The sequence below is a fragment of the Seriola dumerili genome, unplaced genomic scaffold, assembly GCF_002260705.1.
Source record: "Seriola dumerili isolate Sdu_G_001 unplaced genomic scaffold, Sdu_1.0 BDQW01000017.1, whole genome shotgun sequence".
Taxonomy (NCBI): domain Eukaryota; kingdom Metazoa; phylum Chordata; class Actinopteri; order Carangiformes; family Carangidae; genus Seriola; species Seriola dumerili.
In genome coordinates this window covers 3,776,981-3,799,635 of record NW_019174272.1, presented here as the reverse complement: position 1 = coordinate 3,799,635, position 22,655 = coordinate 3,776,981, and the positions used below count along the sequence as shown (strand labels likewise).

At 44.1% G+C, this 22,655-nt stretch overlaps 1 protein-coding gene across 3 annotated transcripts in view; it reads left to right on the top strand.

Moving 5' to 3' along the window:
- The window catches only part of rtkn (rhotekin), a 53,599-nt gene extending 31,142 nt beyond the window's left edge, over window positions 1-22,457 (top strand). For 2 of the 3 annotated variants that reach the window (XM_022754623.1, XM_022754631.1), the window contains exons 2-11: window positions 13,370-13,631; window positions 14,365-14,418; window positions 16,224-16,341; window positions 16,447-16,671; window positions 16,852-16,946; window positions 17,574-17,680; window positions 17,837-17,968; window positions 18,963-19,128; window positions 19,311-19,415; window positions 20,934-22,457. In XM_022754623.1, coding sequence (XP_022610344.1) covers window positions 13,370-13,631; window positions 14,365-14,418; window positions 16,224-16,341; window positions 16,447-16,671; window positions 16,852-16,946; window positions 17,574-17,680; window positions 17,837-17,968; window positions 18,963-19,128; window positions 19,311-19,415; window positions 20,934-21,649 — 1,980 coding nt within the window. In that variant the 3' untranslated portion in view covers window positions 21,650-22,457. Of the gene's footprint in view, window positions 1-13,369; window positions 13,632-14,364; window positions 14,419-16,223; window positions 16,342-16,446; window positions 16,672-16,851; window positions 16,947-17,573; window positions 17,681-17,836; window positions 17,969-18,962; window positions 19,129-19,310; window positions 19,416-20,024; window positions 20,122-20,933 lie in introns of all 3 variants that reach the window. The other variant, XM_022754638.1, reaches the window with a different exon arrangement.
- Window positions 22,458-22,655: the final 198 nt, after the last annotated feature.

Sequence of the window (22,655 nt, the reverse complement as noted above, 5' to 3'; positions counted from 1 at the left end):
GATCTTTTAACTCAAACTTATTCATACACAGTCTTTCTCTCTCCTGGGGTTTCTGACTTTCTCACAGCCTCTCTTGCCAATTCTGGTCCTCCTCTCCTGCTTTAAGTTTCTAGCTTCATGACTCAAACACATACTAAACAAAGCCAGTTCAAAAACTGCTCTGATATGCCATGACAGAAGTCCCTTAGTACAGTTATATCCTACTTTTCTTTCTGTTGTGGCGGGCAGACACAAATAGGGTTGAGGCAAGAAGACATACTGTATGTGCGGAGAGATGGTCCAACTTGATGATGCTGAGTCAGTGGATGAGGATGGGAGTGATGGACAAAACAGAAGAGAGGCAGATAAACAGACAGACGGACAGACAATTAGAGAGGAGTGATGACCTGACGATGCAGAGAGAGATTGTGAAGGGATTGATGGTCATGTAGGAGAGAGCTCAGTCCCACAGACAGATAATCAGACAAGCAGCTAATGCAGAGCTGCTGGCAGTGGATCACAATCAGACCTGGCCCCGTCTATCTGTCATGTCTATCTGAGGAAGCAGCTGCTGAGCTGTCAGTCATTTACACAGCACCGTTTGAAAGGCTGTCTAATATCTGCTACCTGTTGTGTGTGTGTGTGTGTGTGTGTGTGTATGTGTGTGTGTGTGTGTGTGTGCGCATCTGCGTGTATCTGTGTGTGTGTGTTTTCCCTCATTTTACAGTGCATCTGTGCTGCCAATCCATGATTAGGTTATGTTTGTTTAGCAGAATTGCTCCTGTGTTGCTCATATGAGTGGAGCCACAAAACGTGTGCAGAGACGCACACTCACACACAAACTGATAAACACACTTTCAGCAGATCTGCAGAGATCTAACATAATGCATAATCCATCCAGGCTATCCTTTATCCTCTTCCCATGGCCCTCTGATGAAATGCTGGCATGGCCGTTTAGAATCGATAATAATAATATCAAAGATATAGCTTTACACAACCTCACACAAACGCGTGCGCGCACACACACACACACACTCATACGCATCATTCCCCGCACACATCATGCCACTCACATGAAATCCCAGCCAGTGCGGGTTGGGGTTAGTTGTTGCAGAAAGGAAGGGTAGTGTGTGTGTGTGCAGCATGTGTGTGTGACAGAAGACACAAAATAGCTTGTGGATTTGCTCAGCCAGAGAATGTGAGAGGGGCGCGGTGCACACTTGATGCCTGACTCCCGAATGATCCGCTGCTGTTGACAATGAAACATGTTTACTTGGACTTATTTATCTCAGGCACACATGCACACAGGCGCTGGCTGACTGAAGAGCCTCCATAAATACCACAACACTGAGCAGTCAGCCACTGTCAGACCTCTGCTCTGCATTTGTTCCCCACTGGAAAAACTTGACCAACATGGGCCAGCTCTGATATTTTTAGACTGAGTTGGTCAACAGCCAATATTTTGGTAGCATATATAGCTTCCTTCTATTTAAAAATTCAAATACAATAGTAATACTTATTCGTTTACCCTCCTTTTTTTTTTATTTAAGTAAAAAACTACCCCACCATAGCTTCTATACACTGCTGTGTTTATGGAGAAACTTTCATCACTATTGCTTCCAGATTAGATGACTGCAGGCAAAAGTGAGTGCGCAATAAGTATCTATCTGCTTTGTGCTCATTCCCTCGCAGCACAGACAGATGCAGGAAAGACAAAAGGAGTTCACTCTGAACTGGAATGTAAAACCATGTGAGGCCCAGACCGGCTCTGCTCATGTGTGCCTGCGTATGGCACATTTACATGTCACCAGAAAGAGGCTGTGCATTGTTCTGTTGTGGCTGAATAAATATTTTGTTGAACTAGTATCTGCGTGCGCGGTGTTGCTGTGTAGATAAGTGGTGGAGTAAATGATTGTGTATAAGTTATAAGTTTCATGTTGTGCGCTTGTATGTAAATGCGGATCCCCCAATCTGTTAAAAATGTTCTGGAGGGCAGAGATAAGAACCATGCGCGCTTGCACACACGCAGACACACACACAAACACACTTGGCACGATTAATTATATTCCCTATCTTGTTCTTTTCACTTCTCAATCGTACTTGCCCTTATCCGCCTTCTTGCCTTCCCGACTCATTTTCTCATTGTCTCTCAATGAACTGACACACATGCTTGTACACACATGCATGCACAACACACACATGCAGAGACTCCAGGGGTTAATGTGGCCCATTAGTAACCAGAGCAGGCTGTAAGTGCTGTGAAGTGGCAGAAGGGTGGAACCACAGTGACAGACTCAGGGACTGTGAGTGAATCTCACCTTACATGTGTTACCCATGACATTAATATGGCTGTCATTAATCAAGGCAGTGAAACAAATACTACTTTTATTACCCTGTGATAGCAATATTCCTCAGGTCTTGATTCATGGCAGCCATTAATTGATGGCATACCGCAAGGCTGTAAAGCATTGTGTTGTCTCACATTTCAGATCCAGTTGTTTTCAGTTTCAGTCCGTGTAAATCTTTACTTCTTTTCTCAAGGCCTTAAATCTTGTTGGTGAACAAGGGAGGGTAGGAATACTTTATATTCTGAAATCATGAAACTGTTATAATTACAACATAAGTGGCTAGAAACCCCCCCCCCCCCCCCCCCCCCCCCCCCCCCCCCCAACTCACTCACACACTCCCTCCAGCCGTGCCTCATCTTTCCCTTTCTTGGTCTTTCTTGCCCTGAGGGCAGAGGGCTGAGGGTCAGTTTAGTGATATCTGGCTTTGCTTTAACTCCGCTCAGAAGTCCTGCAGCTTCATGAATATTATAATGAACTGCATTCACTTCACGGCTGGTCGATAGTGATAGAGGACACACATAAGCTCTTGCGCACATACACACAGCCTCGCCATAGAGTGTCTGCTGCCTTATTATTGTGTCTTTGTCTCTCTGTCTTGTGCACCTTCATGACAGACACACGCCTCCCCTCCAAACAGAGCTCACGTGGGGGCAGCACATGTGGTTATATATATACATGTGGCCATATAGACTAAATAAGGCAACAGCAGCAACAGTGATGAATAATGGAGAGCTGTAAAAGCAGCTTTAACTACAGCGCTCTTGGCCAGAGATGGGGCTCAGAGAGAGCACACAGAATATATGAGACAGAGAGAAAATCACTACATTTATATCTAGTTTTTGATTAAGACAATAAAAGCTGTAAACAACATTGTCTGATTGCTTTTACCTCTATAGACCCAAGTTGCGATAAGCATGATTGAATTGTGGAGAATTGGAAAGTGGAGAGAAGAAAGACGAATAATGGACACACACAGTACAAATATAGAAGATGGACAATTTGTGTGTCTAGACAGTGTAAATACTTTGCTAGTGATGCTGCCAGTGAAAAACCTGTAAGACATAGTTTAAATAAAATTAAGATGGATACATCTGTATGGGAAGTATGATGAGTTTTCCATTCAAACTAAAAGTTTCAGATAGTTAAAAAAAATCTAATTTAAGTGCCAAAAAAAACCTTGTCCTCCTCTTAAATTTAACGGCAGCTGCCAAACCATACGGAGCTGAATGTGTGCGATTATGAAAGTTTTATCACTTGACAATCATATGTTAGGATTTTGTTAGGAAGAGCTCAGTTTTGCCAAACCATCCAAGACAAGTGTTCTGAAAATCTACCCAGTTTAAAGTGTGCTTTTGAATGTGAATAGAAGGATAAAACTAGGAAGAATAATGTGTTTTCAGATTTATCTGCATTAATAATGTCTTATCCCCACATGCTTTGCACATCTTCATGTGTGTCTGTAGTATAGCAAAGAGGTCAGAGATAAAAGACAACAGGGAGGAGAGTTTGGCAGGCTTAAATGCTAGTTAGGCTGGCTGAGCTAATTAGCCCCGATTTCCTCATCCTGATTCAGACGAGGAGGAAAGCCTGGGATTACTGGGGCAAGCACTGTGTGTGTGTGTGTGTGTGTGTGTGTGTGTGTGTGTGTGGTGTGTGTGTGTGTGTGTGTGTCACTGACATTGTGTCAGGCTGTTGAAACTGTTAATCAGCAGGGGGGGTTTGGATGAACTTATTTGCAAAAGTCAACTAATGAGAGCTCTAAGTGTGTTTATAGTGTGTTGCTCATCAAGTGTTAGGATTGGTTTGTGCAAGTGAGATAACTGGCCACCACTCACCCCACTGAGGATGAAAAGGAGCTTAATGGTACGGGGACCCAGCAGGGATGCCGCTCTCCTGTGACCTCTTGCCCTCCACTCCCTCCGTTTGTCCCTTTGGCTGTTCCTCATCTGCCATTTGTCTCTCCCATCCTCCCACTCCAGCAACACTTCATGCTGTTACATCCTTCCCACACATCTTATACTGTGACCATGTTTCTATCTCGTTGCCTGACTGAAGGGTTTCATTGTGAAAGGAAGACATCTAGTTTTGCTAATGTGGTTGCTGCCATGAAAAGTAAAAAGATATATGAAGTAACACGCTGAAGACAGCGTCATGTTGATTCTGTTTTTGGTATTTCTTTGTTTACAGCAGGGAGGTTGTTGACACTAATGCCGACAGTAGGCTCCAAATTAATTTGGCATCTTCGCAAAGGAATATGAAGCCCTTGGCAAACACTAGCATACTCAGTTAAGGGTTTGTTTCTTGCTAATTTATGTTTGCTGTTTGGAGGCGGTTGTAAGCTGGACAACTGAATAACTGGAAGCATGCAGCTGAAAGAGATCCTGCAAAATACACAACTAGTCATTGATAGTGTTCATCAGTCACAGTCAAAAATGTGAACAAGCAAGCGAACCCCGCCATCACGGACACATGGCAGAGATTAAATCCAATGCCTGTTTTTGTGTCCTCCCTTTGCCTCCTTCCTGACTTTCACCCAAGGTGTGAGGTAACATACTGAGAGCTGTCAGTCACCACGACAGTTGCACGCACAGTGAGGTTCCTGGAAGAGTCAAATCAGTGTTGCGCTTCATATTCTGCCCATCCCCTCACAGCCATATAAGCGTAAGGAGCGATAGGTGACACAGCCAACTATCGTTGACCTCTCTTCAGACAGTAATTTGATGTGTTAGAGAAAGAACAGACTGTACCAGCGTGAAAAATGCCAGCACAGAGTGGATTACAATGTCACATCAATGCCTTTTTGCCTCATGTGGATCTTTTAATGTGATTAAATCCCCTTTACTCTATCTCCCCACTTAGGGACACACTAGCAGAGTGCTCTCATTGAGAGAGACAACAGCAGTCTTTGATCAGGAGCTTAGAAAGACCTGTTTCATACCCGTTCCTTCCCTAAACCTTTCCCTCCTTTCTCTGTATGGGCTTCTGGTTTATAGGAAAAGCTGGCTAATCAGTTAATAATATAGTATCAACTTGGTAATAGTCAGTGGCTGTGTTCCAGGCTGCAGTGCACAACTATGACTGTGCCAGTAAAGTGCACTGATGAGGTTACAGTATTGCTGTGTGTGTGTGTTTCGTAATTCATTAATTGCCTCCTGTAGCCCCCCAGACAATTCAGTCTGCCAGTTTCTGTCATTAGAGTTTCTCTCCATTACTGTTTGATTGGAAAAGGAAGCTGCTTGGTAACAACTCTGGTCCCTTCTCTGTCTCCTTTCCCACCAAAATCTGTGGATCGTGTTTTCAGAAAACTACGCCAGAGCTGCTAAAGAATAAAATTATCACCATCATATTTCTTGCAAGCAAGTTTTGTGTGCAGCTATTCCAACAGACTGCCGTTTTTCAGCCTTATACGGTCTGTTTGGATCCTCAAAGATTATGATATATTTTGCTGTCCTTCTTCTGGATTCAGTTCCACAAGTTAGCAAGGATTTACAATCCAGCTTGTTATATCTGACCATGTGTTTTGAATACAGCCCAGCTTGCTTCCCCTGCTCCTTTTTAGAGGTGAGATGGAAGAGGAGCGGGAGGGGGTACTGCTGTTATTAGTGTTGTTGTGCTGTTGGTACTCATAATAAACTACCTTCCAGGTTGAATGTATACCCTTTTTTTCCATCCCACTGTTGTTTATGAGGCTGCTCTGGAACCTGTACGCAGTGTTTCACAAATCTATACTCTGCAGGCCTGTTATTTATATGCTGAGAGACCACACGCAGTCTTACAGTAACACACACACACACAAGTGCAAACACACTCCCTGTTATGATCACCTATACACTGCCTTCAAATGATTCTGCAGTTTGGTGTGCTTCCCTGCTGCTTCTCCCAGCTCCTGCTGTGCTACTATATGATAATGCGGACCCGGTGTATTAGGCTGAGTGTGCACAGCCGTGTAAGAGCCATCAAGCTTTAGTGTGCTATAAATTGTTGAAGTGATCACTGCTTGGCAGACTCTAAGCTCCCTGTGCTCCCTTGTAGCTCTAAACAAATTTGTTTTATAGCTTGAAATTCACTCCACTGTTGCTCTCCTTGGGGCCAGCATCCAGTTGCAAGTACAAAGTGCACACACCGAACAACTATGCACTAATTCACATGCATGCACTTGTTTGCGTACACGGGCATTTTCCGTCACCTCCTGCATGTACGTAAAATATGGTTTGAAACACAGTCACATTCATATTATTTATCTCGTTAGCACTTTCTGCTCTGACTCTGCCCCATGTGTGCTGGGACCCAGCTGCATTGAAACACTCTGCCTTTGTGTGAGAACAGCTGGCCGCAAAGTCATTTGGACACACGCTTGCGCACATAAGCACATGTGGACAAGCGCTCACACAGACACACACATAGTTTTCCATACAAGCAGAGCTGAAACAGTCTCTATTGTCAGGAAATAATTGAATGCATAAGCTGTCGGGAGGGGGGAGAGTTCACAGTGTTCCAGCTATAAGAGCGACTCGGTGCACTGTTGAAACTCCATAGTGATCACCTCAGTGATGACATCAGCATGTTGGCACAGAGCGTACACAGCCACATTTTGCCATATGAGTGGGCCCTGGGAGTGTGTGTCTTAAGGGTGTCCTGGCAGTGAACAGACTTGGACTGCTTTGTAGCCAGCTTTGCTGTCGTAAAAAGGCGAAAGCAAACACTCCACCCGTTACTGTTTCCCTCCCCCCTCCTCTCTGCCTTCCATGACCAGTACCAAACCAGTCCCCCTCACTGTTGTTGTGCCCTGGCTGCTCAGCAGCAGCTGGAGTCTGAAACACTGCAGGGATGTTGTTTGGTGAATTGGATGATTGTTTTTGAGTGGTTCGAGGTTGGATTGGGTTTGTTGTTTGTTTTCTCCTGATCTGACTCCATGCTATATGTAAATCATTATACACTTCCCATTTTCCTCCCACATTTCCTCCCATTCCTTCCTTAAATTCACTCACTCATATCTGTTCGCCCGTTTTCTATCCATTTTCCTTTCTCCATCTTTCTTCTCTCTCACTCCTATGTTCTACTTTACTTTACTTCTATTCATTTTCTCTCGTCCTCCAACCTTCTCTCAGCTAATTTGCCATTGATTTTTTTCTCTCTTCACTTAACTCTTAATCTTTTCTTGCACCCTCAACTGCCCCCTCCGTCCTTAACTGCAGCCATGCACTGGGTGTGGGAGAGGAAGAGGGGAAGAGCGTGAGCAAGAGGGAAAGTAGCGGAAGAGGGTGGAGAGGAAGGCGAGGCACATAGTTGTGGCTGGCTAATTGAAAGCCAGCAGTTTGGTCAGTAAAGTCCCAGTGTATGGGAGTGGTCAGGAATTTGCAAATCTTTGGTTTTGTGTGTATGTGAAATAGAGATAGAGCACATTTGTCTCAGTCTTCATGTCTATTGCCATGAAGATTGACACATTGTACATGTCCTTGTGAGTGTGTGTGCGTGTGTGTTTGTCTGGTTGTCTGCCTTTGTGTGTGTGTGTGTGTGTGTGTGTGAAAGAGTGTACAAATCTTTTTTTTCCTTTTTGTCTGAGTGTGTTTCAGTTCTGCTGTTGTTATTCTCGTTTTTGGTCTCCTTGCTTCTTTCTTTTCTATCTCCCTCTTTTGACTCTGCCTGTCCAACAAGCTTTTGTATTCTGCCAGTCAGCTGCAGCGTCTTTTCTGCCTCGAAAATAAAACAACTTCAGAGTCAGCAAAGACAAGAAGGTGGCATGGTTGTATAGTGGTTAGAGAAACCAGCCTTTAACTGCAGGATGCAGGTTCTATCCCAATGTCAGAAATCCTCCTCGTGACCTCTGACCCCCTTATTTATACAAGCAGAAGGACAATTCCTCTACCGGTATCAGTATTGATGTTGAATGTCTGTTGTGTATGTGCGCACGTTTCAGATGTGCAGCAGATTATTGTGCACAACTGGTATAATCTAACAAGACTAAAAGTCTCCACGACCGCCCGGCTGTATTTTGGCCCAGCAGTGCTTTAAACGCTAACATCCGCATGCTAATATTTAGCAGGCATAATGTTGACCTGAGGCTGTCAGTTAATGAATGTCATTAGTTTTGCAGGGATATTGGTCATAAATCTAAATACTGGAAAACGTTTTTACCAGATAATAGCACTAGATGAAAAGTCAGAGGATCAGCAAATGTGTTACAGTTCATCCTGTGGGGAACATGAATGCCTGTAGCAAATTTCATGACAAGCCATCCATTAATTCTTGAGACACTTCACTCACACTCTAAACCACGAACATCAACCTCATTGCAGCGTTACCAAAAGGTCAGGGGGTCACCAATATCAGGGATCAATTCGTCATCTGCTAACCATGAATATCTGTACTGAATTTCATAGCAATCCATTAAATACTGGTTGTGACATTTAAGACTGAAGTGATGTGTCAACCGATTGACTGACTGACATTGCAGTGGTGAAAATGTTCTTTCTATTTTCAGCTCTAAAATCAGTGGCAGCATTTCACAATTATTAATATGAGTCCTTTTGTTCATGAATTTAAACACAGTTTAGGAGCAACTACTCCTCCTCCTCACTGTGTCTTTCATTCCCAGGTGGGCGGATTTAATGTGGTTGCTGTACAAGGCAGACTGTGTTGTTTCTTGATGTTTTTCATACTCACTGTGTGTGTTAAACCTCACCCTGCGGACTAACCCCATGCTGTAACTGCAGCCGTCTGGTCTGGTTAGGGATAGAGGTCAGAGGTCGAGGGTCAGTGATCTAAACAGGAAAGCCTATTCATGCAGAACAACGCATCGTAAACAAACCATTACACACCATCTGCAGCGGTGTCAAATCCCCAACCGGTGGCGTGTGTGCGCGCGCGTGTGTGTATGTGTGTATGTTTGTGTAGGTGTGTGTGTTAGTGTCTCTGTGATCACACCCCACTGACACACAAGTGAGGATCAAAACACACAGCCAGACGGGGACAGAGAAGGTGACAGAGGAAGTGACCATCTGGTATCTACTGAGGCATCAAATTACCTGCTGAAAGGTTACTTTGGCATTACGCATAAACTGTGTGCGTCATGTAGCGATGTTATCGAGGTTTGTTGAAACATTTATCTGTAACAAAGTAGAATTATTGGATGAATTCTTATTTTCATTCTGTTCTTTTGGCAGATGCTTAACTCCAAAATTCATACGTAATTATGAAGTTTGCTGTTTTTAGCCATTAGTGTAAGATTCAAGTTTTTGCAGAGATACACTTGTTTCCACGTGTCAGGTTCTTTTCTCTCCCAATTATTTCCGCGCCTGCTCATTTGCAGAGCTTTGTGCTTCGTTACATCGGTTGTGTGTTTATATAGATCCCACCACTTCTTTTTCTACTGCCAAATCTGTCTCTTGCAAACACCTTGATCTTCCTCCCTCGTTGTTTTTCTTCCTCACCATCCCTCCCTCCTCATCCCCTCACCCTCTGACCTGCTTGACATTCTGTGCTTTCTCATTTCTTCCTCTTCCCCTCGCTCTCTTCCCCGTTCCCTTTCTTATCTCTTTTTTTTTTCCTCTCAGCTGCCTCTCTCACTCCACCCAGACCTTTCGCCCTGTCAGCCTGTATCTCCTTCTTTTGTTTCTCTCTCCCTCCTCTATAGTCTTTTCCTCAAGTCCCCCCCCCTTCTCCTGTTTTCTTTGACAGCACCGCCTCCCCTCTGTGTCGCTGCTTGATACCCAACATGCACTCCATCCCTGTCGCTTATCCACCCTTCCTTCACCCTTTGTCTGGCTGCTGTCCACAGTGCCGCCGTCACAGGCAGTCAGCCTCTCTGGCAATGCCCACTGGTCTAACACCTGCCACTCTGAGGACACTGTGTTGAGGGAGTCACTGTGACTACTATTCATGTGTGCCTGTGAGAGAAAGATAATGAAAAGAAAATGAGTTCATCATCCACTCTGGACTTCTGTCCTGCTTGTTGTTGCATGTGTGTAAACCTGTGTTTCTCTTACTCGACTATCTTGTGAGTGTTTATGTCAGGTTGTTGTACTCTGCTAGCCCGACCCAGACACCAGACGCCTGGATTAGAGTTAGATCTAGGCTGCTTGTCTTCTATTCTGAGATCCCCAGAAGGAGAAGCTTGTTAATTTAGCTGCTATAAATACAGGACCTCCTCCTAGTAGGTCACTCTAATGCATGGAAATGAATTGTGGTAACAGCTCCTTTACTCTGTGTTTGTGTGTGTGTGTGTGTGTGTGTGTGTGTGTGTGTGTATGTATGTGTGTGTGTGTATGCATTGCATTGCATTCCCTCAAAGTTGGCGAGCCAGCCTCAGGCATGCATCATAGTTTGCGGCGCCACTATTGACAAAGACATTTGGTCACAGCCTGAGCTGGACTTTCTCTCTTTATCCATGGTTCAAATTTTTTATGTTTATCGCTTACAGCTAATGGTTTTGTTGTGATCGAATAATAGATGAATATTTTTCTCCACAAACAAATTAATGGCTTCTATATAAAATGTTAAAAAAGAATATGAGTGGTGTAATCATTTTGTACAAAGCAGTTGTCTTCAGTATTTATGACTTGATGAATTGCTTCAACCAGAAATCGATCATCAAAATAGTTTTGTCACTGACAGCTGGAAGAAGAACCTCTGTCTTAAAGAAGTAGACTCTACAAACCTCATTATTGTTTTGTCAGTGATTTAGGAAACAGCATCAGCTGAGTACCCGCTCTTTTTTTCTCCCATTCTCAGTTAAAATTACTATTTCGTCTCCAAACTACAGGCACTTACAATGAAAGAAAAGCACATCAACTCTCATAAACAAACGCTTGACCTGCAAAATTGAATCCTCCACTTGTACTTTGCAGACTATCTATGTTTATACTGTTGCTGTAATTTGGTCTCCTTTCTTTTGTGGTCGAGAGTACGATAATTGCTTTTCAGCCAGTGAAAGTGTTTATTTAATGGCAGGCTTATTTGCGTAGCTACACTGTGTTCAGCAGCCACAGTGCAGATTTTACACGACTCTAGACTGATCATTATCATTATATCAGTATAAATACACTCCATCATGCTGTGTCTGATAATTCTTCACTCCAGCAGCATTTCAAGGGAGAAATCTGCTTGTAATCACCTCCAGCCATTTTTTTTTTTTTTTTTTTTTTTAATGTCATACCATGTTATTGTAGCAAGACATACTGTAACGCACGTCAGACTTTTACTGACAATGTTTAAATGTTTTGGTGGTTTGGTTTGGAGACAGAGTAGTTGGATCTTATGTGCGATTAACAGCTGTTAGTGTAGCTTTCACCACCGTGCAGAAGTAGTGTGGTTGTACTCTGAGAAGCAAGTTAGCTTTTCCAGTGCAGTGGTTAATCAAGAATTACATGAAACCTCATTTTGTAGTGCACGGTGTTCAAGCAAGAATCTGTGTCCAAATGTGGACTTTTAAGTCCAAACCACATTCATCCCTCTCCCACTGGGCCTGTTCTGAACAAAGTGAGAGGCTCATGCTAGGGGAGACACAGGTAGAAAGGAAGAGGGGAGGAGGATGTGTGGAGGAGAAGAAAGAAAAGCCGATTGAGGACAGCGAAGTGGAATGGATGGAGCGGAGCGCAAGAGAAGGCGGAAGAAAATGAGTAGTGAAAGTATAAAAGCTTAAATCAAAAGAATAAAAAATTCATGAGAATCGGGCAAAGAGAGAGAGAGAGAGAGAGGAAGTATGAGAAATATTGGACAAGAGGAGGGGAAGGTGCATTTATCAGGCAGAGAGGAGTGGGAAAAGAAGGGCAAAGGGAGCATTAGAGATTATTTGTGGGGGAGAGTCTGAGATTGCTAATGTATCACTGAAAAGGAGGGGCACAGACACACACACACACACACACACACACACACACCTACACCTACACCTACTCCAGCAGTCAGGCATATGTTTCCATTTGTTCATTTATTCATCATACACACAAGGTAAACTTGATATTTTCCTACTTTGTTTAGCCAGCTCTTTAAATACGACCTTCCTGATCAGTATTCCATGGATTTATGTGCATTGATTTGTACGTGATTCAAAGGTTTTAGCTTGAGAAGGAGCACTGGCACTAACGCTCAAGGTCGACGCGGCTTTGCTTTTGCCCGGGCTTTGTTTGATTCCTGGATCCCTTTGTGCTCGCTCATCCCTCCCACCGCATATGTTAGTCCTTTCCTTTCACTGTCTGCTGTTTTAAGTTCATGCATACAGTATTTTTTTCTCTGCTGACAGAGTGAAGAGGGGCTTAGACATTTGTTTAAAACTCTGGACAGCGTCACCAGAGACACAGCCAGACAGTTTAGGATTGAGGAACCTTTACTGTCTGCATGTGTTTGAGTTTGCGAGTGTGTGTGTGCATGTGTACTCCTGTATAAGTGTACAGAGTCTTTTTAATCACAGACAGGGTGGCTTTCTTGCTCCAGATAAGCCTTTCCTTTTAGAAAGCTGCTTGAGGAAAAGGGACAGTGGCTAGAAGTCGCTAAGTGTGTGCGTGTGTGGATATTTGTGTATGTCTGGGGCTTCTCATTTGGGCTGCAGACGTTCAGCGTTTGACAGCTTCATTCTTTATTCTCTCACTAGAGAGGTGCCTCTCACCTTGTGTGTGTGTGTGTGTCTAGTGAATACGTTTGTACTAAATGATTCAGCATCTACGTGTCTGCTCAGCTGGGGGTGGGCTCGTTGGTGAGAGGGCAAAAGGCCATGTGTTTGAATATTGTCGATGCCAACTCTCTCACAGACGCACGCCAATGAACACAGACTCCAGACTGCTTTCAGAGACACGCCTTATTAATGTATCCCCAACAGGCCTGATCTACGACACTTGTCTTCTCTAATCTTCTTCTAACCTTAATTTCTCCCAAAAACGACTTAATCCGCCTCTCTCTCACTTTACCTCGTGCACTTCTCTACTCATTTCTTCCTCCATTTGCCAAAGAAATATTCTTTTAAACGTGACGTCATCTGTCATTTAAGCCTCAATTCCCTCACTCTCTCTTTTTTTCCCTTCTCTCCCTCCACCAATCCCTTGTCCTTGCAGGATAGCGACATCCAGAAGAAGATTGACCATGAGATCCGGATGCGTGATGGGGCCTGCAAGCTGCTGGCTGCCTGCTCCCAGAGAGACCAGGCGCTGGAGGCAGCCAAGAGCCTGCAGACCTGCAGCACTCGTATCATGGCCTACATGTCGGAGCTGCAGAGGATGAAGGAAGCTCAGGTCATGCAGAAGGTCACGCGAAGGTCGTCGGATGCAGGGCCAATGGACGACAGACTCCCATGCAAAGGAAAAGTGGCCATCTCAGGCAAGTAACTACTAAAAATGTGTATTTATGAAAAGGAGATGACAGGAGGAAGACGAGGGGGAACATTTTCTTGCGCATTTTTAAGGAAATTACATTTGTGAAATGTGGTTAGCAAAAGACTGACCAGTAACAAATAAAAGGAAAAGAAATCTTTACCATCTGCGTAGTGTTTTAATTTAATGCAGAGTAGCTCTCGTCAGGCATATTTTGCACAAGTGCGTCTTTACGGACCGCGGTGAACGTGGTGACTTGCAAGATGCTGCCTGTCGCAATATGACAGAGATGAATGATTATGGAGCTTCTCTGTTTGTATCACAGACACACTGCAGAGAGATAATTCACATCAGGGAGCAAGATAAGAGGGACGATGTGTGTTTTTTGTTCTTGTTTTATTTGTGTTTACAACATGATGAGAAATTAAAGAAATAAATAGTGATATGAATATTAATGAGTTACAGGAATGAGAGTGTGTGTGTGTGTGTGTGTGTGTGTGTGTGTGTGTGTGTGTGTGTGTGTGTGTGTGTGTATATAAATGAGTGACAGAGATGAGTGTGTGTGTGTGTGTGTGTGTGTGTGTGTGTGTGTGTGTGTGTGTGCGTGCGTGCGTGCGTGCGTGCGTGCGTGGGTAGAGGTTCACTGGGGCACTGCTGCTTGTCTGGTACCCAGCTGGGGAACATGAAGAAAGGGTGGTTAACATTTTTGTGGTCTAATTCTTTGTCTGTTGTCGTTACAGATCTTCGTATCCCTCTCATGTGGAAAGACACAGAGTACTTCAAGAACAAAGGAGGTGAGGAACCACCTCTGTATGCAAGTGAAGAAATTCATCGATGGCTTATTGATGATGTATGCCTGTAGGTTTTATTAATGATTTCCTTCTGAGGGAGGTGGCATGTGGCCTCACACAGCAATAAAATGGCTTCTTCAAAGATGCTGAGTTTATTTGTGTGATAGCTTTTGAGAAATCATATGACGTGAGTGTGGGATTCCTTGTGACTGCAGAACAAAAATCACATTTTCATCGTTGGCTTCAGGGTGAAACACTGATGTGGACTTTTTTTGTATATTTAAAAATATGCTGACCCAAGAGACTCCCACTGAACAGTGCAAACAAGACCATACAGTATGACATTTCTCTATTCAGTGTCTGTTTCTGATCATTACAGTCTGTTGCAGCTTCCCAGATATCTTTGTATTTCACAGGAACTGATTTTTTTTTTTTTGAGAAACTCCTGGCAAGCACAACCTGACCCACTGTTTCATCTTGTTGGCTGTTCTTCTTGGCTCTGAGAAGCAGCAGTACACTGGCGCTGAACTGGGTCATTATTAGTAGGGCAGAGAATACTGGGAGGCAGAACAAATGAAATCTGACATTGTGCGTTTAAGGAACGCCCCTAGTCTTTTGTCCTGGGGAATGTTACTGTGAACCCAGTCATATTTGAATGTTTTTATGGCATTTCAGAATTTAGTGGTGCACTGAAAATATTACAGCGGTCATATTTATATTGACTATTTTTTTATTCCACCTCCTCTTGATAGAGTCAATGTGGGTTAACATCCGTGCAGTCATCATGGCAGTCTCAGTGCTCATTCTCTCCCCTGGCAACTTGAATGGAATTAATCGGCATGGCCTGTGCATATAAATGAACTCAAGAGACAGGTAGTAGACTCTTAACAAAGCTTAATGAGGCTGTTAGTCAAGGTCATTAAGCACACCGAGACATAAACTAAGCCCAGGAGGCAAGGAGGAGTAAAGCATGTTCCTCTCTCACGTGCCCATTCATATTTTAACCATGTTGAGCTCATACTTGGAATAATAAATTGGAATATTAAGTTTCAATGTGGGATTGACAGGGAAGCACATGCAGTGTGGTCCAACACTTTGACCCATTGGGGAAATGGGCACTGTAAGTAGCAACAGACCACCTCTTCTTTTCTGTTGTAATTTTGAATTTGTATGAGAAGTGGCAAAATGATGGCCTGGATTCAGTTGTGCAATAGGGGAAGAGAAACACACAAGAAGAAAGATAGTAGACCATCCAGGGCCATTTTGTTTATATTACAGCAGTGATACCCAAGTTACTGTTTTACTACTGAATTTCTCACTCTTATTATGGATGTGATGGTGTTCAGTATCCAACAGATGACTCATTAAAAGGGAATTTTGTTTTCCTCATAACACGTGTATTCCCTGAGATAGTTTATTGGCAACATATATAGAAGGCAAGAGTTCTTGTTACCCAGCTCTCATTGGCCGCTGCAACATTAAAAAACCATTGTGCTTCAGTTTAAATCTCAAGACAGCGAACAATGCTGTAAAGGAATCCTTAGCAGAGCTGGCCATTGAGACTGCTGAACTGAAACAAACAACAGTAGATGTGCTTGTCAGCCAGGTGGAGGAGTTTTAACCACTCAGGTCATATGCCCTCTCTAGCCTCTGGTCTCATAGTTACCTAAAGGCTGCAGGTGATGCTGTTTTGGAGCTGAAAATGAGGTTTCAAGTGACGCAAATGAACGAAAGCCGATCACATGTCTCATATGTGGGATTTATTTTTTCTCTCTTTTGTTCTGCCTTTTCACCGTGTTCTTCTGCAGAGCTTCATCGGTGCGCGGTGTTCTGCCTACTCCAGCTGGGAGGAGAGATCTTTGACACAGACATGGTGATAGTGGACCGGACTCTCACTGATATTTGCTTTGACAACGCCATTGTTTTGTGAGTCATCCGTCTGCCTGTAGTACCCACAAAAAAAAGACTCGCATACAACCTGTATTTCACACTGATATAGTCATGTTCGTCATGTGTGTTCCCTTTTCGCAGTAGCGAAGCCAGCCCGGGTTTTGAGCTCCGTGTCGAGCTGTACAGCTGCTGCTCAGAGGACGACTACTCAGCAGGGAGCACACCAAGGAAACTAGCCAGTAAACTGAGCTCCTCTCTGGGCCGATCAGCTGGGAAGAAGCTCCGGGCAGCCATGGAGCCTGGACCATGCAGTCCTGTCAGCAACGGAGGGGCAGCTCCTCTCCTGCTGCCAGTTCCCTCTGTACCGTAAGTGACTAGTTGACATTTGATGCCGGTTAGATTGAATGGAGTGAGAACAGAGAGAGAAATAACAGATATATATTTCCGAGAACACAGGTGGGCATATTTATGGAGACCGTTTTTCACTGTAAGCATGCATACTCAACCACCAAATAAATTTCTCTCCCCTCGCTTGTGTTTTGACAGAGGCCCTAAGTACCACCTCTTAGCTCATACCACCCTGTCACTGTCACACGTCCAGGACAGCTTTCGCACACATGACCTCACCATCTCAGGCAACGGTGAGTGGCAGCCTCCATCAATCTGTCTCCTCACCATCTTTCTCCTCTCTCAGCCAAATCAGCCATCTGTCTTGTTTTTTTGGGGTTTTTTTTGTTCTTCTCTCACACATCACTGTCTCACTCCTCCTCTTTGCATTCTAATAATTTTCTTTAAACCAGCACACTGTGCGCCCCCCCCCACCCCTCCTTTCCCTCCTTATCCTTCCTCTCTGTCTCCATGTTCTCTGACAGACAGCCATTGTCAAGGTCATAGTAATAAAGGCTGTGCTAGTGAGGTGACTGTTGTGTAAAGCTGTAATGATGTGGGCTAACAAGGGCCCAGAGCCTCCGACAGACAGGCCCCTAGTGTTTTATTCATTGGCCCTTCAGCCTGCTGTAAAGTTTCATTACCGCACTTCATGACTCTCCCTGCAGCTGCCAGTCTTTTACACCCCCGTGCCTTGTTTTTGTTTTAAATGGGTGGGTGGGGGCAGGCAATGTGATGTGCCGGTGAAGTGCGTGTCTGCGTGTGTGGACGCATATGAGTGTACATGTTTGTGTGTGAATTTTGAATATCATGAGGGAATGTTTTTTTTTATTTATTGATGGTGTTTATTTTTGCCCATCCGTCTCTCTCTCTCCCTGTAGAAGAGTGTTCGTACTGGCTGCCACTCTACGGCAGTATGTGTTGCCGCCTCGCAGCTCAGCCTCACTGCATGACCCAACAGATGATGAGTGGATGTTTGAAAGTTAAGGTAAGTTGCCAGGTTGGTCTGCAGCGCTGATGAACATGTTTGTCCTTTTCTCCCCCTCCGCTTCCCTCCTCTGCTCGTTACGATGCCATCTCTCTTTGTGCTTCTTTCCCTGTTTTTTTACTCCACACCTCATCGATATTTTTGTCTACCTCGCAGCAGTGTGGAGGAGACCCTCAGAGTTGGACAAAAGTGTACGCCGTTCTGAAAGGAACAAGCCTTTTCTGCTACCACCGGCAGGAAGACGTGGAGGCCAACGTCGAGCCAGCTTTCACTATTGCTATCAACAAGGTCAGGAGAGGAATCACATGAAAACAGACAAACTATCCGGGCTGTAGTTATAAGCCTCCAGAGGTTGATCCAGCCTTACAGAAAACATACAGTTGTGTTTTTTGGTAACACCTCAGGCATCAACAGCATAGTTAGTAAGGCCTGTGGATTGCTGCCAGGTTGAATCCTAAGCCAACTGGTATATTCCGAGCCAAAAAAAAATAAGAGACGATATCTTCTCTTAGTAAGTACTATCAAGGTGCCCCTTGATAGTACAGAGCAGGGCTGTCAGTAGCCAAGAGTAGGAAACTGTGATTGTGTTGCAAAGCTAGAAAAGAGCAGTTCAGTATCTTCTCAAGTCTTTGCACACACAATAAGACACGATGGTCAGAGCCATCCAATCAGGAATCGCATTTCTCTCATCCCTCTGTTTTTTCAGGCACTGAAGTGAAGAACAGTCAGTCAGCCAGTCAGGTTCTCAATCATCTTATTTCCTGTCTGTGTGTCTGAGAGTTGATACCTGTGGGGCTTCTCATTCTTTCCACAGTGACTCATTCGGTCTTTTGTTGCCTCTGACCCTGAGCACACAGCTGACCCAAAGCCAAGTTAGTCAGATCAGATCAGGTCTGTATGATCCTTTGTTAGTCAGCTGTTGGGCCCTCCTGAAGGAGGAGGAGGGAGCTCTGTGTGACAAATTGATGAATGGAACAACACTGCCATCTAGTGGTTTTAAACAGACCTAGACACATTTGGAGTAGAATGAGGAGGTGGGAATTTAGATGTCTGCACCTTTTGTTAGATAATTGCTGAAGGGAAATGGCTTGGAAGAGGGCTAATTGCTGGCTTTATTAGTGAGGGCTTATTTTCAGTGGGGACTTACAATTACAATTGCCATAATGACCACTTGTTGCAGCACGTAATTTTTTTTTTTTTCATGCAGAAGCACTGGCATTCATTCCTGATTGTAGTCATTTTGTGGCAGATGATTGTATTCTTTGTTGCGCCCCTGTTTCAGGAGACCAGAATACGCGCGTCGGAGAAAGACCCTCAGAGTAAAGTTCAGAATATCTGTATCAGTAACCAGTACGGAGGTGAGGAGGTCACGCACACTCTGACCACAGACAGCCGCGAGGACACACATCGGTGGATGGAGGCCTTTTGGCAACATTTCTATGATATGAGTGAGTACTTGCTATGCTAGAACACAGGCAGCGTGTGATCATACACCCACTGCATGCAGCCACTCACATATATTACTATAGCTGCTTAACAGACTCCATCTCAAGGGGTGTAAAACATTGTGTATTCTCTATATCTGCTGCTCGGGTTTGTTGAAGGCGACTGTTTTGTCTCCAACGTACAGGCCAGTGGAAGCAATGCTGTGATGACTTAATGAAAATTGAACTGCCATCACCGAGGAAACCGGCTCCTGTCACACCAAAACAGGGCTCTCTTTACCACGAAATGGGTAAGACCCCTCCCATGATCAAAACTCATTTAACTATAAAGGAAAAACAAAAGGGAAGACAGGGAAAGAAAGCAATGTGTCTGCACTGCACGTGACTGTGTGTAGCTTTAATTCCTTGGGTGCATGAGAGATGCTGTCACAATTAAATTTTCCTCTCCTGATATCTCAAACTCACACTCTGCTTTACTTCTCTGTACTGTAGATAGAATGGGTCTTATCTCTGACACGCTGACTTACTCTCTGTCTTCTGTTTCTCTGTTCCTCTTTGTCCTTTTCAATTTTCCTTGTCTGTCCTGAATCCATCATTCCTTGGCTTTGTCTCATTTGTCCCTCTTCATTATTTCCTTGTGTTCTCATACATCATCCATGATCAACTCCACATTTTCCATCAACTCCCACCAATTATTTTTAACGGGTGAATTGTCTTTATCCTTGAATTAATCTTTTTTTTTTCGTTCTCAATCACACACATGTGTCAACCCTTATCAATTTCTGTCGCGACCATTAAAACACATAAAAACTGAACTCCACCTGTTGCACACCTCCTATCCTACTCCACCCCTTCTCTCTCGCCAACCTCCCTCTCGGTTTCCCTAACCCCCCTGGCAGCGCCTCTTGCCACACCCTCCTGTGAGGGTCTTCTGCTGCAGGATAACGCTGTGTCTGCTGAGATTCGCGCTCTGCTCTCATCCTATTACAACGACAGGTGAAGTAACAGGAGTAGGGCTCCGTGTAAATTATGTTGTGGTAAATGTTGCAGTCCCAAAAAGCTGGTTTGAGTTAACAGTCTATTCTGGATAGAGTTAATGCAATTCAGGATTTCTTTCAAATTCAGCATCAGCTTCAACTTGATGATAGTTTGTTAATTCAGCAAAACATTACGAGACGGGATGTTTTTGCTCCATCATCATGAATGAAACAGCAATGATGCAAATCCAGATTTGAAGTCCTTATATCATTTTCTTTTTGGCAATGATGCAATATGCTATAAGTGCAAGTGTACAATGCATGACAGGATTGTAGAAAAGATACAAAGCTTCCATGAACAGACTTTATATTGCACTGTACCTTTTGATTAATAACAAAAAATCTAACCATCTAAATCCTCTGTAAACTTTTCTCCTTTTAAACTCAAGGTTATATTTTAAAAAAACATTTCACGGCTTCAGTTTGAGTTCATATTTAATGAATTGCAAACATGTCTAGAAATCCATCCAGAATCCTCACCTCCAGCAGGATTAGAAGATGAGATATTCTTAAATTTTGCAATAAAACTATCCTTATCCCTACCTTAGAAATTTGTGGAAAAGATATATAATATAAATAAATAAATATTTAAATGGTAGGGTATGTTCACTAAATCCCTATTCCAAATGACCTGTTCTGAGAGACCCAAATTTCAGATTTAATCCAAAAGCAATAATTAAAATTTTACAGATTAGAATCATTTGAAAAAATCCAGACTCAAGCCTGCTCTACAGCAGTGTAATAATAAGTTTTGCTGCATTTCTCCTGCAGTTATTGAGTCATCTGATGACCTCAGCACTACTGTGTCAGACATCCTGGCTCGGAGGTTGCAGGAGCTGGAGCTCCGCAGCCAGCTGGGCACCTCTCCCACCTGGATGTCTGTGTTTGAGGAGAACAACCCCAAAAGCGCTGGCCGCCCTCGTCCCTGTACTTCTCGTCTGTCTGGCCACAGCCCCTGCACCCCTCATCGCCTGACCCAGAGCCCTGTGAGCCCTCACCGCTGCCCACAGCTGGGTCTGCTGTCCTCAGATGCAAGTCTGACGTCAGACAGCGACAGCCACTGCAGCACCAGTCCCTGTTCTCACCACCATGGCTGGCCCGAGCCTTCGTCAAACTTCTCTCTCTCGTCATCTTCCCCCTCCCGTCTGAGGCCACGCACACTGTCGCTGGATGCGAAGCTCAGCACCCTTCGAGGGAGGGGATACGGAGGAGGAGGGACCTTCCAGGGCCCCTGCCAGCCTCCTCCTTCCTCGCTGCTCACCCCAATCCCTGTCTCCTCTCGTTCGCCTCAATCGCAGCGAAGCACACAGACCACACTCTCTTGCTCCAGCTCCACCTCCAGCAACAGCTCCAGCAACAGCGAGGGCAGCCACAGCCCTGAGTCATCTGAGGGAGCCCCCTTCTCGAGGCCTTCCCCGGCTCGACGCAGCCTCAGGAACCTCAGGGCCAGACTTGATCCTCGCAACTGGCTCCAGAGTCAGGTGTGAACTTGTTTCCTGGCAGACATTTTATGCTGACCTAAAGGCAATAGTGCTCATGAAACCATGGTTTAACTGGCTTAACACATGTGAACCCACCTCAGGCTATCTGCTAGGCCATATGCGCAGCTCTGAGAAGGATGAGCTGCCTTTAGCCTGTCTCCTGGTGGAGGGTGGATCATGGAAGACCCTGCTGGGGCAAACTGGAATGTCTTCTAACACAAAAGACAGGTGACAATCACTGCGGGCGACTCTGCACTTTGCCGGGTTGCCACAATTTTGAAGATGGTCCAAAACTAAATGGGAGGTACTCTGCTTGCTTTGAGAAATTATGGTCTAATTCTAAGTGATGCTAAGAGCTAAGGACTTGATCTGATAAACATGCCACACTAGGCCTACTACTCTGTCTTTGGAATCTAATTCTGAAACTGGAAAAGGTTTTGTTTTGTCCTCTGCATCAGCCGTCCTGGCCACTCAAACATTGTCTCAAGGTCATCTCTATTAATGCACTAGCAGTGTTTTGACTGGGTGATTCTTATCTGTATTTTATAGAGAAAGGTTTGCAGTGTTTATGCTATGAAAGCCAGTAAGCATGTGGCAAAATGAACATGGAAAATGAACATAAGGTATAAATCAGTCAAGAGTTTTCACATGTAAACTGTCGAGTGTGGAGGGAGGGTTGATGTTTGTTGCCTGTACTGTGATATCTACTTCAGTGTACTTTTCTAATCATTCACACAACAGATGATCTTTGTGGTTCTCCTAAAATTACTATGCACCATTTTGTTTTTTAGTTTTTTTTGTTGTTGTTTTTTTTTTTTTTTTTTTTTTTTTTTTTTTTTTTTTGCATGATTACACTTACAGTTAAAATGTTGAACTACTTGAGATCATTTCAACAATGAATCTGGTGAAAGCTTAACTTAATGCAAGTGCTCATACTTACTGTACTGGTTATTACTGTGATCTCTTCAGGGTAAAAATCTGTTCTCTGGTCTTTACTTTCACACATTTATCT